Here is a 14656-nt window from a genome sequence, read left to right on the forward strand (position 1 = left end):
CTGAAGTGGCGCTGGTTATTCCAGTCTCCAGTGTCGCAGCAGAGCGCGGGTTCAGCCTTCAGAATGAAATTAAAACGTCAATGAGAAGTCGTCTGTCCGAGGCAAAGACACAAAATTTAATGACAGTTGCCTCGGCAGCAGTCTCCATTGACGACTTTGATTATGCACAAGCGAGCTCCCAATTTAAATCCATGCGGGCCAGAAGGAAGGTTTGAGCTCACGCAAACAGGTCAGATTAGATTGTCACTTAAATCGTTGTAGTGAACTGTTCATATTTTAACTGCAATTGTTTTGCTACGTTGTAAAATAACATTGTCCATATGCCCGTTAAGGCACAACAGCCGCAATGTTTTTAGCGGAGGGAAAATGGGTTCACAAGTGACCGACCGTCAGAATCTCTGTTCATCTTTTTGCATCATAAATACATAAATAAATGATTAAATAATACAAGCTTGTTCTGTGAATTAATTTTTAAATGAAAATGAGTCCATGAAAACACAAGTTATTAAATATATAGCATTTATAGCCTATATACATTGTCATTTAAAAGCTAACATAAAATGACAGATAATAATGGACAATGACGGAATTTTTACGACCCTGTCCGTCAAAATGACGGACAATGGAAAAAGTCTAACGCAACCACTGTCTGTGTCAGCCCTGTCATGACCTGGCGACTTGTCCAGGGTGTGCCCCGCCTTTCGCCCGTAGTCAGCTGGGATAGGCTCCAGCTCGCCTGCGACCCTGTAGAAGGATAAAGCGGCTACAGATGATGAGATAAATGAGAACAGGATCAAACCAATACGCTGCTAATAATCTCCGTATTGACTTGAAGCACTACGATAGGAAACTGTCCAACCCGAACTTGTACACAGAATATTTTTACAGCTGATGGACGTGAATGGGGAAGAGACAGTGTGTGGTTTACGAGATGCCCGCTGCACACTGGTAGTGGTGGTGTTTATTTGAACAATACAATGACTGTGGCGTGTGGTTTGTAACAGAGGTATTCGGGTGATCGTGTGTGTGATGGTGGTATTTTGATGCACATAGTTAACCCAGACTGAGGTTTGAGACGGAGCCGCAGTGATGTGTAATGGTTCAAGTAGCCTGTATAGTAAATGCCGCATGTGGTTTGAGACACTTCCACAGCTGAGCGCGATTAGGATTCAGGAACTGGTTCGATTTATCCAGTGTTAGTTTTGACATGTAAACACGTTGGGGCAGCACAGTGGTGTAGCGGTTAGCACTGTCGCCTCACAGCAAGAAGGTTCCGGGTTTGAGCCTCACGGCTTTTCTGTGTGAAGTTTGTATGTTCTCCGGGTGCTCTGGTTTCCCCTACGGGTCAAAGACATGCAGATTAGGTAAAATACCCAGCCACTGGGGTTTCACAAGCCAGTGCATACTTGGTGCTTGTTCCAAGCCCGGATAGATAGAGGAGGGTTGCGTCAGGAAGGGCGTCCGGTGTAAAAACCCGATGCCAAATCATATATGCAGATCAGGATCCGCTGCGGTGACTCCGAACGGGATCAGCCCAAAGAAGAAGGGTTTTGACACGTAAACTTGAGGATCCTGATCACTTAATCCTGCAATCCAGTGTATTGCATTTTAATCAAGTTCTCATCTACCCAGGCCCCTCTCTCATCTACTGTCCATCCACGTCATTTTATAGCATGAATCGTAACGGTTTTCCCACAAGTAACAAACAAAACTACGATTTTCATCACTTGGGTGATGAGCAGGCGGCACGGTGGTGTAGTGGTTAGCGCTGTCACCTCACAGCAAGAAGGTCCTGGGTTCGAGCCCCGGGGCCGGCGAGGGCCTTTCTGTGCGGAGTTTGCATGTTCTCCCCGTGTCCGCGTGGGTTTCCTCCGGGTGCTCCGGTTTCCCCCACAGTCCAAAGACATGCAGGTTAGGTTAACTGGTGACTCTAAATTGACCGTAGGTGTGAATGTGAGTGTGAATGGTTGTCTGTGTCTATATGTCAGCCCTGTGATGACCTGGCGACTTGTCCAGGGTGTACCCCGCCTTTCGCCCGTAGTCAGCTGGGATAGGCTCCAGCTTGCCTGCGACCCTGTAGAAGGATAAAGCGGCTAGAGATGATGTGATGTGTGATGTGGGTGATGAGCAAAAGTGCTGGTTTTTGTTGGAGTTTGGAATTCAGTTCTTTGGTGCACACCTAAATACAGGTGTTAACATCTGTCCGGACTAACTGAACTAAAGACACAAACGTGGTTCCAAACAAGGTGTGAATGCAGCTTTAGTGTACCACAAGACGTAATTGGTGAACTTCATTTCGCAACTACGAGAGTTGTCCTCGATATCCATAAACAATAAAATCAGTGCTGCAGAATGAAACTTGAAGGACGCTTGCAGAGCGGATTTGTCAGATTTGTTCCAACTGAAGTTATTTTTAAACTTTCTTTATTTCTTAATGTGTTTATTCAATTACGTTTTCGGTTTTAGTAACCTTATATCGTGACTCGTATTGTCAGCTAATTGCAATTAAATATTATACTTATCGGCCTATTCGGTTTTTAGCCGTGTTGAATTTAGTTCGTTTGGTCCACGGCAGGCGTCGCTTATCCACGCGATCTTCACGAGACTTGTGCGAGACTTCAAAACGTGAAGTGTCAGCCAGGTGTCAGTGCCGCCATTTTGAAAACTGTTTTCCAAACAAAATATTGCACAAAAACGAGTTTAAATGACGATACTTTTTTCAAACTTTCCTGATTGCTATCAAAACAAACAAAACTTCCGGCTTGATTTACGTCAGCGTTCAAAAGAGGGCGCGCGCATCTTTTGACAACGCTGGCAGATGTTGGTCGCTTTCCCCGTGTCCGAAATCGCTCCCTACTCACTATATAGGGCACTATATAGTGAAGACGCCATTTCGTAGTGCTGTCCGAAACCGTAGTGAGGATTATTTGCACCCTATATAGTGCGCTCAAAGTATCCCACAATGCATCACGAAAAGCAGTGTACAACCGATGGTCACTAACCAAAGCAATATATCCCATCATGCATTGCGGTCACGCTGAAAGAAAGTAAGTCTCAAATTTGATTTAAAGGACATGGGACATGGATTTTTTTCTGGGTATAATTATGTATAAAGGACATAAGAAATGCCATCTAAATCACTGCAGGACGTCAAAAATGTGAAAATCACATTATTCAACTTTTTTATACATCAGCGTAAAACAATGATTCGTTAATGAGCTAGGTGGTCACGTGACCCGTGACGTCACAAAAACTTTCCAAGGAGCCAGCGCTTGGGAATCTAATGTAAACAGGTTACCGAAATGGACACCATCGACAGTGATATTCCCGATGTTTCACAGAGATGTGAAGTTAGACCCTATCAATTCAAACCGATAGCTGGAAATTCACATGAACATGGATCTTGTCTTTACTCTGACGGGTCAGATGATTCTGAGAGTGAGAGTTCATTCAGCCCTCATGAAACTGAAAGCAGTCGGCTGGATAACACTTCCTGGTAAGTTAAAAACAATTCTGCTCAAAGGCTAATGATCTGTTGAAAGAAGTATTATTTTTGTATCATACATTGAAAGTTCATCATAGATCTAGCTAAAGTCTGTTGCAAGCTAGTTTTTTTTGCTGATATTTTTCGAGATTGATTGAGATACAATGCTTCCAGAGTCCGAGATGAAGACATTCAAAATGGCGAAACGAGTCAGAATTATGATAATCAATAACTGATACACCCAAAATTATAATACTAATCCTTACCGCATGAGGCCCATGGCAAAACCACACTTCCAGGAGGGGCTGCCGTCTGCCTCCCAAGCCGGCCGAGAGCGCTCCTCGTCGGGCACGGCCAGGCGGGCGAATGCCCTGGTCCGTCCGCCCTGTCTAAAAAATAATGGTACAACTCCGAGTGAAGGTATCAATGCGCTGCCGAAGCGCGCAGAAGGTGTTAGTACGCCTGTCATTATAGTGCGGACTTTCCATAGCATAGAAAATCGCCACGTTTCAATTTGTGTAACTGAACTTTGTTTCATGTCACTGGTCATATAAACCTATGTAAACAGGAAAAACGCGCAAGAGTTTGGTCGCATCTAACTACAGCCCCAAAAAATACCATTGGCCATGCTGAGCCTAGCTACATTGCTAACAGGAGTGACGGCGCGTCTGACTGACTGGGAGGTCGCAATACACCATGATGTTCAATGTACGTTAAACACTCTAAAAACGAAACAATTTTCTTGTCATCCAAGACACAAAAACTATTTTGTCGCATTCGTCATCACGATTCACACTTCTCCATATTCATCTACCCGCTTGTGCTGTACCCGAAAGTTTTTGTGACGTATGATCACGTGACAGCGGCTCTTCCGGTTGTAAAATATGCATATCGGAGCTCGAGCAGAAATGCCATATAATCATCACGAATATAACGATTTTGCTGAATTTAATAGATAATTTTGTATTTGTTGATGCAATTATTTCATATTTTTAATGGAAAGAAACTGATATAGCGTGCATTTATGTTTCATGTCCCATGTCCTTTAATAAAAGGCAGCGGCAAAGAAGAAAGTATTCAGCCTTGATTTAAAAGAGCTCCGATGCAGGTACTTTTGTGTTTATTAATGTGGGAAATGCGTTCAATATAATATGGATTTATCGCAAAAATACACGCATGTATTTTATTATTTTTGAAAACCCACCAGCCGACTGATTGGCACGTTTTAATTGTGCGACAGTAGCGATGTAAATAACAGAACGACGGACTAGTGTCTGAAAGGGTTTTTTTATTTTACCACTGAGCTCACTGTATAGTTCTCTATATAGTAATTCCCTATATAGGGAATAGGGAGTGATTTCGGACACGGTTTGATTTCCGCTGTATGTTTTACTTCCATCCTACGATGTCTCATACAGGTCTCAACGAATCCCGTTTGCGGCCATTGCTTTGATGTATGGACTAATGTATTATATAGTATATTTCAAACGCTCATAACTTGCTATAGCAGTAACAAAATGGCGATCAAAAATACATTCCGATATTTAATAAAATGAGAGAGAATTTTCATGATAAATTTGCCTTCAGTTCCCCTTTAATGGGCCCGCCCTTGGCCCATACTCCAACTTTCTACCAGGTTTCATGCAAATCGGGCTGGTAGCTTTTGTACAATCCTGGTTTCAAACAAACCGCAACAACCACTTTGGTGCGGATAAACCGCAACAAATGGGACAAATGCTACCACGCAGTATAACCTGCGCTTTTTAACTTAAAAGCTCCTACAGGCCTTTCAGTTACATAATTTGGGCTGCACCTTGTATTTCTGAATTTGGGCTTTTTCCATCATGATGCAGGGTAATTTGGGCTTTTCTGCACGCACAAAGTTCTGTTTTCCCAGTGCTCTGTGTGTTTAAACTTGCTGCTGCTTTTTTAGCTACAAAGTTGTGAATAAATAAAGAAATACATGAATGTTATTTTTACCTTTTTTGCAAAATGTCTACAGCATTAATCCCTCTAGATGTACACAACAAAAATAGAGTACAGTTATGCCCCTTTTCCACCAACGCAGTTCCAGGGCTGGTTCGGGGCCAGTGCTTAGTTTGGAACCGGGTTTTCTGTTTCCACTGACAAAGAACTGGCTCTGGGGCCAGAAAAACCGGTTCCAGGCTAGCACCAACTCTTTGCTGGGCCAGAGGAAAGAACCGCTTATGTCAGCGTGGGGGTGGAGTTGTTAAGATCAACAACAATAACAAGACCACGAAAGATCGCCATTTTTAAGCGGCGAGAAGCAGCAGCTGTACAAACACTTAGTCATTTTTTATTATTATTGTTGTTGTTGTTGCTGCTGCTTCTGTGTTTTTGCTTTGATATTCGTGCCAAGGTTTATGCAAACGCAGCGACGTAACTGACGTATACAGCGATGTAATGACGTATACAACGACGTAACTGACGTATACAGCGACGTAATGACATGTCTTCCCTTAGCACCGCAAGCGATGGAAAAGCAAACTGGTTCTCAGCTGGCTCGCAAGTTGAACGAGTTGTGAACCAGCACTGACCCCGAACCAGCCCTGGAACTGATTTGGTGGAAAAGAGGCATTAGTATTTAAAAGATGTGATGGGGCCTGAGGCGAGCCTGGAGGAGAGGAGCCTGTGAATGAAAAAGCAAAGTTCTGCACTGTTACCATCAAAGAGACGAACCTGTAGCAGACCTGCGCCACAAAAGGTTTTTCAGTCCCATCACAACAATCGGCAGCGCAATTCACAGTATGTCGTCGGGTCAAATCTATCTTAAATTTAAGTCCAGTGTCTAAGACGATCATCAACAAGAGGCCCAAGCTCCAAGTCACTGATTCCACCCACACTTACACAACTGTGTGGATTTAAGATGCAAGCTGTATCTTAAATACACACAGTGGTGTCCTGAATAGCTCTCTTTTATTCAGTCTTTTACCTGATTTAAATCATATGACGCCAGCTATCCGAGATATTGCAGTTGAGGTCAGATAATGTGGGATATCGGGATATTTTTAGGTTTTTAAGTGATATGGAATTATTAGGAGAATTTAGCGCAATAGGATAGTCAACATTCTGGTTCACACTCCAGTCCAGAAGGTGGCAGTAATGCACCTAAAAGCTGTTTGCCAACCGCCATAAGACAATATAATATAAAGGAAGAAAAATGATTTATCTATGTCCCACAAAAATTTTGACACCTTGAGTGATGTCTATAAATAAAGAATTGTACAAGGTAAATGGTTCAAGGCGAATAAATTGTCCCTTAAAGTGCCATTCCACCATTGGATGTATTTTTTTGGCATAAAATACAATATATTTTATGACAACATGACTAGACAGAGAAATCTTTTAGCTTCAAAATGATATATCAAACATATTTTTTTTTGACAACAACAAGTATATTAATTTTGCGACCAAAGTCACCTACCCTTTTAATTTCCGCGTGGTAGTGAAACGTGATGTCATCGGCAGGTTCCCCTTCTTGTGTACCACGTCACGTGTGACGTGGCACAGATTATCAGCAATGGCGGATAGAACGCGATTGTCAGCTTCGGAAAAGAAGCGGAGGAAAATAGCAAGTGATGCCCAAAGGAGATGGTCGATGGTGAGTATCGGCACAGCAATCGACAAGTGGAAATCGTGTTCTATCCGCCATTGCTGATAATCTGTGCCACGTCACACGTGACGTACACAAGAAGGGGAACCTGCCGATGACATCACGTTTCACTACCGCGTGGAAATTAAAAGGGTAGGTGACTTTGGTCGCAAAATTAATATACTTGTCGTTGTCAAATTGTGTTTGATATATCATTTTGAAGCTAAAAGATTTCTCTGTCTAGTCATGTTGTCATAAAATATATATTGTATTTTATGCCAAAGAATACATCCAATGGTGGAATGCCACTTTAACATAATTAAATGTGTTTTTTTTTTTTTTTTATCTTTGCGAGCAGGAACAAGAAATATGATAAATAAAAAGCTAGAATCAATATATGTGACCAACCTATCAATCAGGTAAGTCACACTCACTTTTTAGTTATATTGATAGATGAAAAACTTGCATGGAAGGATCATATTGACTTTTATTCGCAAAAAAATTTCCAAGAACGTCGGTATCATAAGAAAAGTCAAAACCTTGCTCTCCCAAAACATGTTTATGACCCTTTACTACAGTTTGATATATCCTTATTTAATAAATTGCAATATTATCTGCGCTAGTACTTACACAACATCCATCAAACCACTCTATCAACTACAAAAGCGCTTTGTTCGAATCACAGCCAATGCCTCTTTTTTTACAGCGCGCTCAGCGGCTCTGTTTCAGGATTTAAGTTATGACTGTGTATGGCGTCAACAAACTACAAATTGCTTTATTTGTTCATAAAATTGTCCATAATGGCTCGTTTACCTGATCAGTGCAAAGGGTTTTTCAATTTCAACTCCGATATCCACCACCACAGTACAAGACAGCAAGATCTTTTAAAGAAAGAAAGCACAACTTTATTCATCACACACTTGTGAAATTTCCTCTCTGCATTTAACCCATCTGAAGCTGTGAACACACACATGAGCAATGAGCGCACACGCATACCCAGAGCAGTGGGCGGCCATGCTAACAGCACCCGGGGAGCAGTCGGGAGTTAGGTGCCTCGCTCAAGGGCACCTCAGCCCAAGGCCGTCCCATATTAACCTAACCTACGTGTCTTTGGACTGTGGGGGAAACCGGAACACCCGGAGGAAACCCACGCAGACACGGGGAGAACATGCAAACTCCACACAAAAAGGCCCTCGCCGGCCGCTGGGCTCGACCCCGGACCTTCTTGCTGTGAGGCGACAGTGCTAACCACTACACCACCGTGCCACCCAAAGACCAATTATGACAAAATCTAGTCAAAAACAACTTCCAATAATGTTTAGAGGCCCCACCATATCGAACAATTTAAGCCAACTCCAGCAAACTTGTCTGGTATTACCCAGTTTCAAAAAACTTCTGAAGATGGATTTCATAGAACACCCAAGCACTACTTCCACCTGATTTTGTTTTCCTTGTTTCAGTTATCCGCGTTTCCTTTTATGTTTAATAACTTATTAGTTTGGGGCGGCACGGTGGTGTAGTGGTTAGCACTGTCGCCTCACACCAAGAAGGTCCTGGGTTCGAGCCCCGGGGCCGGCGAGGGCCTTTCTGTGTGGAGTTTGCATGTTCTCCCCGTGTCCGCGTGGGTTTCCTCCGGGTGCTCCGGTTTCCCCCACAGCCCAAAGACATGCAGGTTAGGTTAACTGGTGACTCTAAATTGACCGTAGGTGTGAATGTGAGTGTGAATGGTTGTCTGTGTCTATGTGTCAGCCCTGTGATGACCTGGCGACTTGTCCAGGGTGTACCCCGCCTTTCGCCCGTAGTCAGCTGGGATAGGCTCCAGCTCGCCTGCGACCCTGTAGAACAGGATAAAGCGGCTAGAGATAATGAGATGAGATGAGAACTTATTAGTTTCATTTTGAATTTCATTTCCTAGATTTCAAAACTCTTATTTGTTTTTCATGCGTGTAAGCTTCCGATGTATATAGATATTTTATTCTGTAATTTTGATTTGTTTCTTTCATTAGTTAATTGTTTGCTTATGTATGTACTGTAGACTTTAACGACAACGTAAGCATTCTCATATTTTTAAGTTTTGGGGGAGGCCCACGAAAAACCATATAGGTTTCTGGCCTCCCCTGCATGTTGTGTGATATTTTATTTAAATTTTTTTAATTGCTATTATTATACAATTTAATGTCCGTATACATACGAATAAACAATGACAAAAAAAAAAAAACTAATGTGGAAATCCCGTTCTGGTCATTGGTACACGAGTCTCGCTCCTCCACGAAATCATGGCGTGCCGATCGCCGTTGATGGAGAATTCGTGCTCTGCGTGAGGCTTACAGCTAGTTTGACGAACCCAGAACAGCGTGGGAATGGTGCAGATTTCGCGTCAGTTGTGAGAAATGCATGCTAATTTCAGTGTTAGAGGAAAGTTAAGACATTGGGTTTTATGCAGACAGGTTTATTTTTTTCTTTACTTTTAGAAGCATATTTTGGGCGCTTGACCTTAATTTGGGCACCTACGACATCCGTCGCAGGTTTCATGTAATTGAAAGGCCTGTCCTACATGGTAAAATGTGGTCAGAGTCGGGTAGGTTAGCTGAACAATCCATACAGCACCTGTTTGAAGAACTGTACAAGAACGATCATCTTGAGAAACGTACAGCTGCTCATTCATGCAGTGATCCAGTCATGGAGCAGTCTCTGGAGCTCATCACTGCTTGGCTCATGTCGGTGGAGCTCGATGCTGTTCATTTTGCTGCTGTAGCTCCTTCTTCTCCAGGTCCTAGTGTTTGGGGTTTTTTTTTGTTTTTTTGTTTTTTCTTCTGTGATCTGAGATGCTTTTCTACTCACCATGGTTGTAAAAAGTTACAAGTGTAATCCTTCTGTTCTGTTTCTTTCTGTCCTTTCATCAGAGGCATTACGTAACTGCCGTGTGCAATCAAGCTGATGTTTGACGTGAACGTTCACTGCAGCTCTTGTCCTTTCCTGGAAAAGATTTAGTGCATTATGCTGCTGCCATGTGATTGGCTGACTGAATAATTGCATGAGCGAGCAGGTGTTTCTATTAAAGTGTATTTAAAATGCACTCTGTGGCTTCAGTATGAATTTCTATAGCATTACGCTGTTTGTACGCTTCTAGCATAGTATCGGTTTTTAATTGTCAGTTTTCACTCTTCACCACCACTCCGAGCTTTTTTTTTTTTTTCCCCTCTCTTCTTCCCTCCCCTCTTATTTGTACACTATCCTTTTCCTGTTTTCTCATCACTCCCTCTGGAGCGTCCCTCAGCAGCTCGGAGGCACGCAGCTGATTGGCCGGCTTGGGCGGCGGCGTAATTGTTGGGACTGGTCCGTTTAGGCCATGTAATGGCTTCCTTTTTTGGGGAGGAAATAGGAAGCAAAATGTAAATTAAGCAATTATGTGTCTTAGTGAGGGCAAACAACAGTGACGCAGACTGTAAGCCGTGGTATTTATAGACCTTAATAACCTTAAGTGGGCCTGTTTGGAAGCTCGACAAGGGAATTAATGCAGTCTAAACAGGCTGCTTTCTGTTTGACTCGGCACTCACTGCCTTCAAGTGTGTGTGCGTGAGAGAGAGAGAGAGAGCAAACCTCTCCGCTTGCCGTAATGCTTCCAATATGTCGTACATGAGACATATTTACAGCTTTTTTTTTTCCCCTGCTCCCTTTTTAAGTGCAAAAACTGCAAATGAAGGAGGACTTGATGTGTTTTTGTGTCCGTTGTAGATTTTCACCTCTTGTGCCAGCCAAGCATCACACGCTTGTTTTGAAGACGTCCACACGTACTGCTGATTCATACATGTTTCAGTAATATTACCCGAATAACTAATACTAGCTGGAGCGGGCACTTGGTTTATTCATTCAGTTATTTTATTTCCTCTAACGCTCATTTGTGGACTTGTTTATATAATGATGTAACTAATGAACTTTATTAATAACCGATGTTCAGTTAAAGGAAACCTGCATCCTCAACACAGTAAGTAGGTTAATGTTGAAATATAAGCGATTGTGTTTTTAGAGTGATGTGTATTCGCTAAATGTGATGAGGGCCCGCCCCCCGCTGCCATCTTGCACTTATCTATTTCTTTATCATGTTTTTGTCTTATTATCCCTATTTTTATTATTTAATAGTTCTATTTATTTTAGTCTTTTTTTTTTTTAATATGATGACTGGTGGGAAATTTTGTTTGTTTTAATGAGCTGCTGGATATTTGAATTTCCCCTTGAGGATAAATAAAGTAGTATCTTAACTTATTTGTTGTTGGGGTTTGCTGTTAGTTCCTGAAAATGAAAAAGCAAGATCTTTTTTTATTTTATTTTCTCTTTCCCTTGTGCACCATTTTCCAGCAGCATGCAGTAAATGCTGGGCTTGAAGTTGAGAAATGCAGTGCAGTTAGTGAGCTCGGTTATGACCTCGCTGTGTAACGATTCACACGGTTCACAATTCCATTTGATTCACGATATCAGCTTTACGATTCAGTTTAGAGGAAGAAATTATTACTAAAAAAGAAATATTTTATTTTCTTGTTATTAACTTATTCGTTTTATGAAGCAAAAAAGCTTTTTTTTTTATTTTAATAACCAACAGAAATTATTTACTTGATATTCCTTTTATTGAAAAGTGAATAACGAATAGGCCTTTTCTTAATAAACTAACATTTGTACTGCTGCCATCTGCTTCTCTTTTCTAAAAATAGAGCTCTGTTTTCTTATTGAATTTGTTTCTACAGTCACACAGCAGCTCTTTTCCGTTTTAGATCTGTTTTTGCTGTATTAGAGCTGTGTTACTTCCACCTACTGTGAAGAGACATGTATTCCAATTATTGTATGTTAGTTCACTCTCTGCTGTCTAAACAAAGCAATTACAGCTAGGAAAAAAACCCTCAGGTTATGCAGCCTGATGGTTGCGATTATTATTTTAATTTCATTTAATTAAATTGAAATTTGTTTTGCGATTTATCATTGCACGTACATACCTGTTATGACCACAATGGCGTTGAAAGGGTTATTGGCATGAAAGTTGAAGCTTTAAAACATTGAGCAGTGTGTACAGATGAGGAAATGAGACAGCTGGACAGACTGAAGGATTAAAACACTGCTCTATCGCTCTCTTTTTGTTACAACGGAAGCAAGGGTTAAATCCCATTGGAACACTATGAGCAGGCAGGCTGAATGCATTCTGGGAGGAAACCATGAACCAATAACGATACTTTGGTAATGAATCAACTTTAAAATTTGAGGACTGAAGGTCACATCCAGGCTGTTGAGTGGATTTTCCCTTGAATAAGTGCAATAAGGTTGAGCTCAGGTTGCAGGTGTGAGTCTCAGTCATCACTGGCTCCATCTTTAAGTTACACTGAAGCTGTGCAAGTTCATAAATGCTGATTTGGGGCCTTGGAAGTGAAGCGGAGCGTCGAGCCGATCCCACGGCAAAATATTTCCGCCTTGCTGATTGTGCTAACGGCAGCACTATTGTGTTTTTGCAGGAGTAAGCATTCAGGCTTTCTTTTAATTTTTTTTAAGCTCAGCCCCTCATCCTAAATGCACTTGCAGTGTTTTTATTTATTTAATTTTTTTTAATTTATTTTTTAAGATTGAGTCGCGTCTGTCTCAAGCGAGGAGGCGGTTCAGGATTATTTTTTTTCTCCCATTTTGAGATAGAGCAGCTTTATTTATTTTCCCGCTCAGCCCGAGACTCTGGCGCATGTTGACCCAGCGGTTTCTACGATTTCAGGAAATCAAAATAAATTGTGAGAATTAAGAAAGTTATCTTAATACACTGAGATGAGAGGGAGGAATTTGAATGCATATTGAGCTGTTGAGTTGGCGGGTGAGCTTGGCGTCTTGGAGTGTCTTGTTTGTTAGTGTTTTGTTTAGTAGTTTTCAGAAATTTTTTTTTTTTAGGAAATATGCTGCATGTTCTCAAAAAGAGGTGTGTGTGTAAAGGTATGTGGGTGAGTGCACCCTCACCTGGACGTGGTGTTCTGAATGGCATGCCAGCTATGGGATAGCACCGTTGGAGGGTGTTTATTTCCCCCACGGTGCCATCCTGTCTTTCTTTTTTTTTTAAGTCCCATTCTCTCCCTCATAGAGGCAAGCAAGAGGAATCCTAGCAAGAGATGCAGATCTCTCACACACACACACACGCACGCACACGGAGTCAGTCTTCCGTCAGCGTTCAGCCGTTACGAGAAAGGCAGACTGCTGGCGCCGGCCTGTTTGGACTCCTCATGACACATGCACGCACACCTACATTTATTCACCATTTGCATGGCATTTGCACTTCTTACTTCTCTGTTCAGTTCTGACTAATTTCTATGCCATGCACTTGTTACTGGTGAATAAACAGTATTATTATACACACATTGTCTTGCTTAACACCTCTCTCTCTCTCTCCCCCCCCCCCCCCCCCCACACACACACACACACACACACACAGTGGTGTGTGTTCACTAGCTGTAAATGAGGCGTATTGTTGTGTTGCGCCGGCCGTCTGCGAAACACAAGAATGTTCTAGAGTTTGGAGTCGTGGCCCTCATGCAGGCTGGGAGTTCACCAAATTTCTATCTTTTTTATTTTCTTCTCATCGCTCCTCCATCTCTCTCTGTCTCTCTCTCTCTGTCGCTCTCTTTATCACCATCGTCCCTGCGGAGGTGAGGAGTTCATCGACGTGAGCTCAGGTAGATGGGAACAAACTCCCCATTCCACCTCTGCTTCAACCACAAAGTCTCAGTGCGCGCACACATACATTTTATTTACCAATTGCATGGCATGAAGTTCTGACTAATTTCGATGCTATGCACTTGTTACAGTTTCGACTAAGAAGTCCCCGATAGCTGTTATGTGACGAAAGCATCAGCAACATGTCTTGTTCTGAGAGAGATGGACTTCATACACCTTTACACAATGCCTTATTATAATCTCGTTAAAAACTACAGCCGTATCTACTTAACTGTAAATAATCACGTGCACAGACTTCACACTGAACCGTACTTATTTCCGTGTGTAGGATTTAACTTTTTTTTTTTTTTAAATAGCAGGAGTCCATGTGGAGGCGAAGTGCTTGTGTGACCGTTCACACCGCCGCCTCAGGATGCACACCGGACCCAGGAGGAAACGGCCCGGCAGGGTCATGTGACTCTTTATTTTGCTGCCCGAATGCTTTTCGGAGAAGTTTATTTGACTTTTTCCCGGGGTACAATGTTTACCAAGTTGAAATGTCGATTATTTATCCAGGCTAATTTGAAGCAGTGCTCCTCTCTCTCTCACACACACGCGCACACCTCTCCCTCCTTTCTGTTCGCATAATCCCGGGTCAGTGGCGGAGGAGTAGAGTCAGATGAAAGATTAAATAAATAAATAAAGCGCTTTGGCTAACATTCCCCTCTGATTGACCTGGCCCTCTGACCTTGCAGACACTCACGAGGAGGTCATGGCCTGGCCGACTGAATGCTCATTTTCCTTTTTTTTTTTAATGAATTTTTTCCCCCCCTCCAGAACATTTCTAGGGATCTGGTCCTTTTTGTCTCGTACTGAAAAAAAAAAATTGT

The 14656-nt window shown here is 42.2% G+C and overlaps 1 protein-coding gene across 4 annotated transcripts in view; it reads left to right on the plus strand.

Annotated features, from left to right (window-relative positions):
- The window catches only part of taf3 (TAF3 RNA polymerase II, TATA box binding protein (TBP)-associated facto), a 146586-nt gene that overhangs the window by 68497 nt on the left and 63433 nt on the right, over positions 1-14656 (plus strand). Inside the window, exon 1 of one of the 4 annotated variants that reach the window (XM_060902982.1) lies at positions 10981-11082. The exons of the other annotated variants lie outside the window; for them this stretch is intronic. Coding sequence (XP_060758965.1) covers positions 11028-11082 — 55 coding nt within the window. The 5' untranslated portion in view covers positions 10981-11027. Of the gene's footprint in view, positions 1-10980; positions 11083-14656 lie in introns of those variants that run through there. 4 annotated transcript variants of the gene reach the window in all.

The sequence above is a fragment of the Neoarius graeffei genome, chromosome 21 (genome assembly GCF_027579695.1).
Source record: "Neoarius graeffei isolate fNeoGra1 chromosome 21, fNeoGra1.pri, whole genome shotgun sequence".
In the NCBI taxonomy this organism is placed as follows: Eukaryota; Metazoa; Chordata; class Actinopteri; order Siluriformes; family Ariidae; genus Neoarius; species Neoarius graeffei.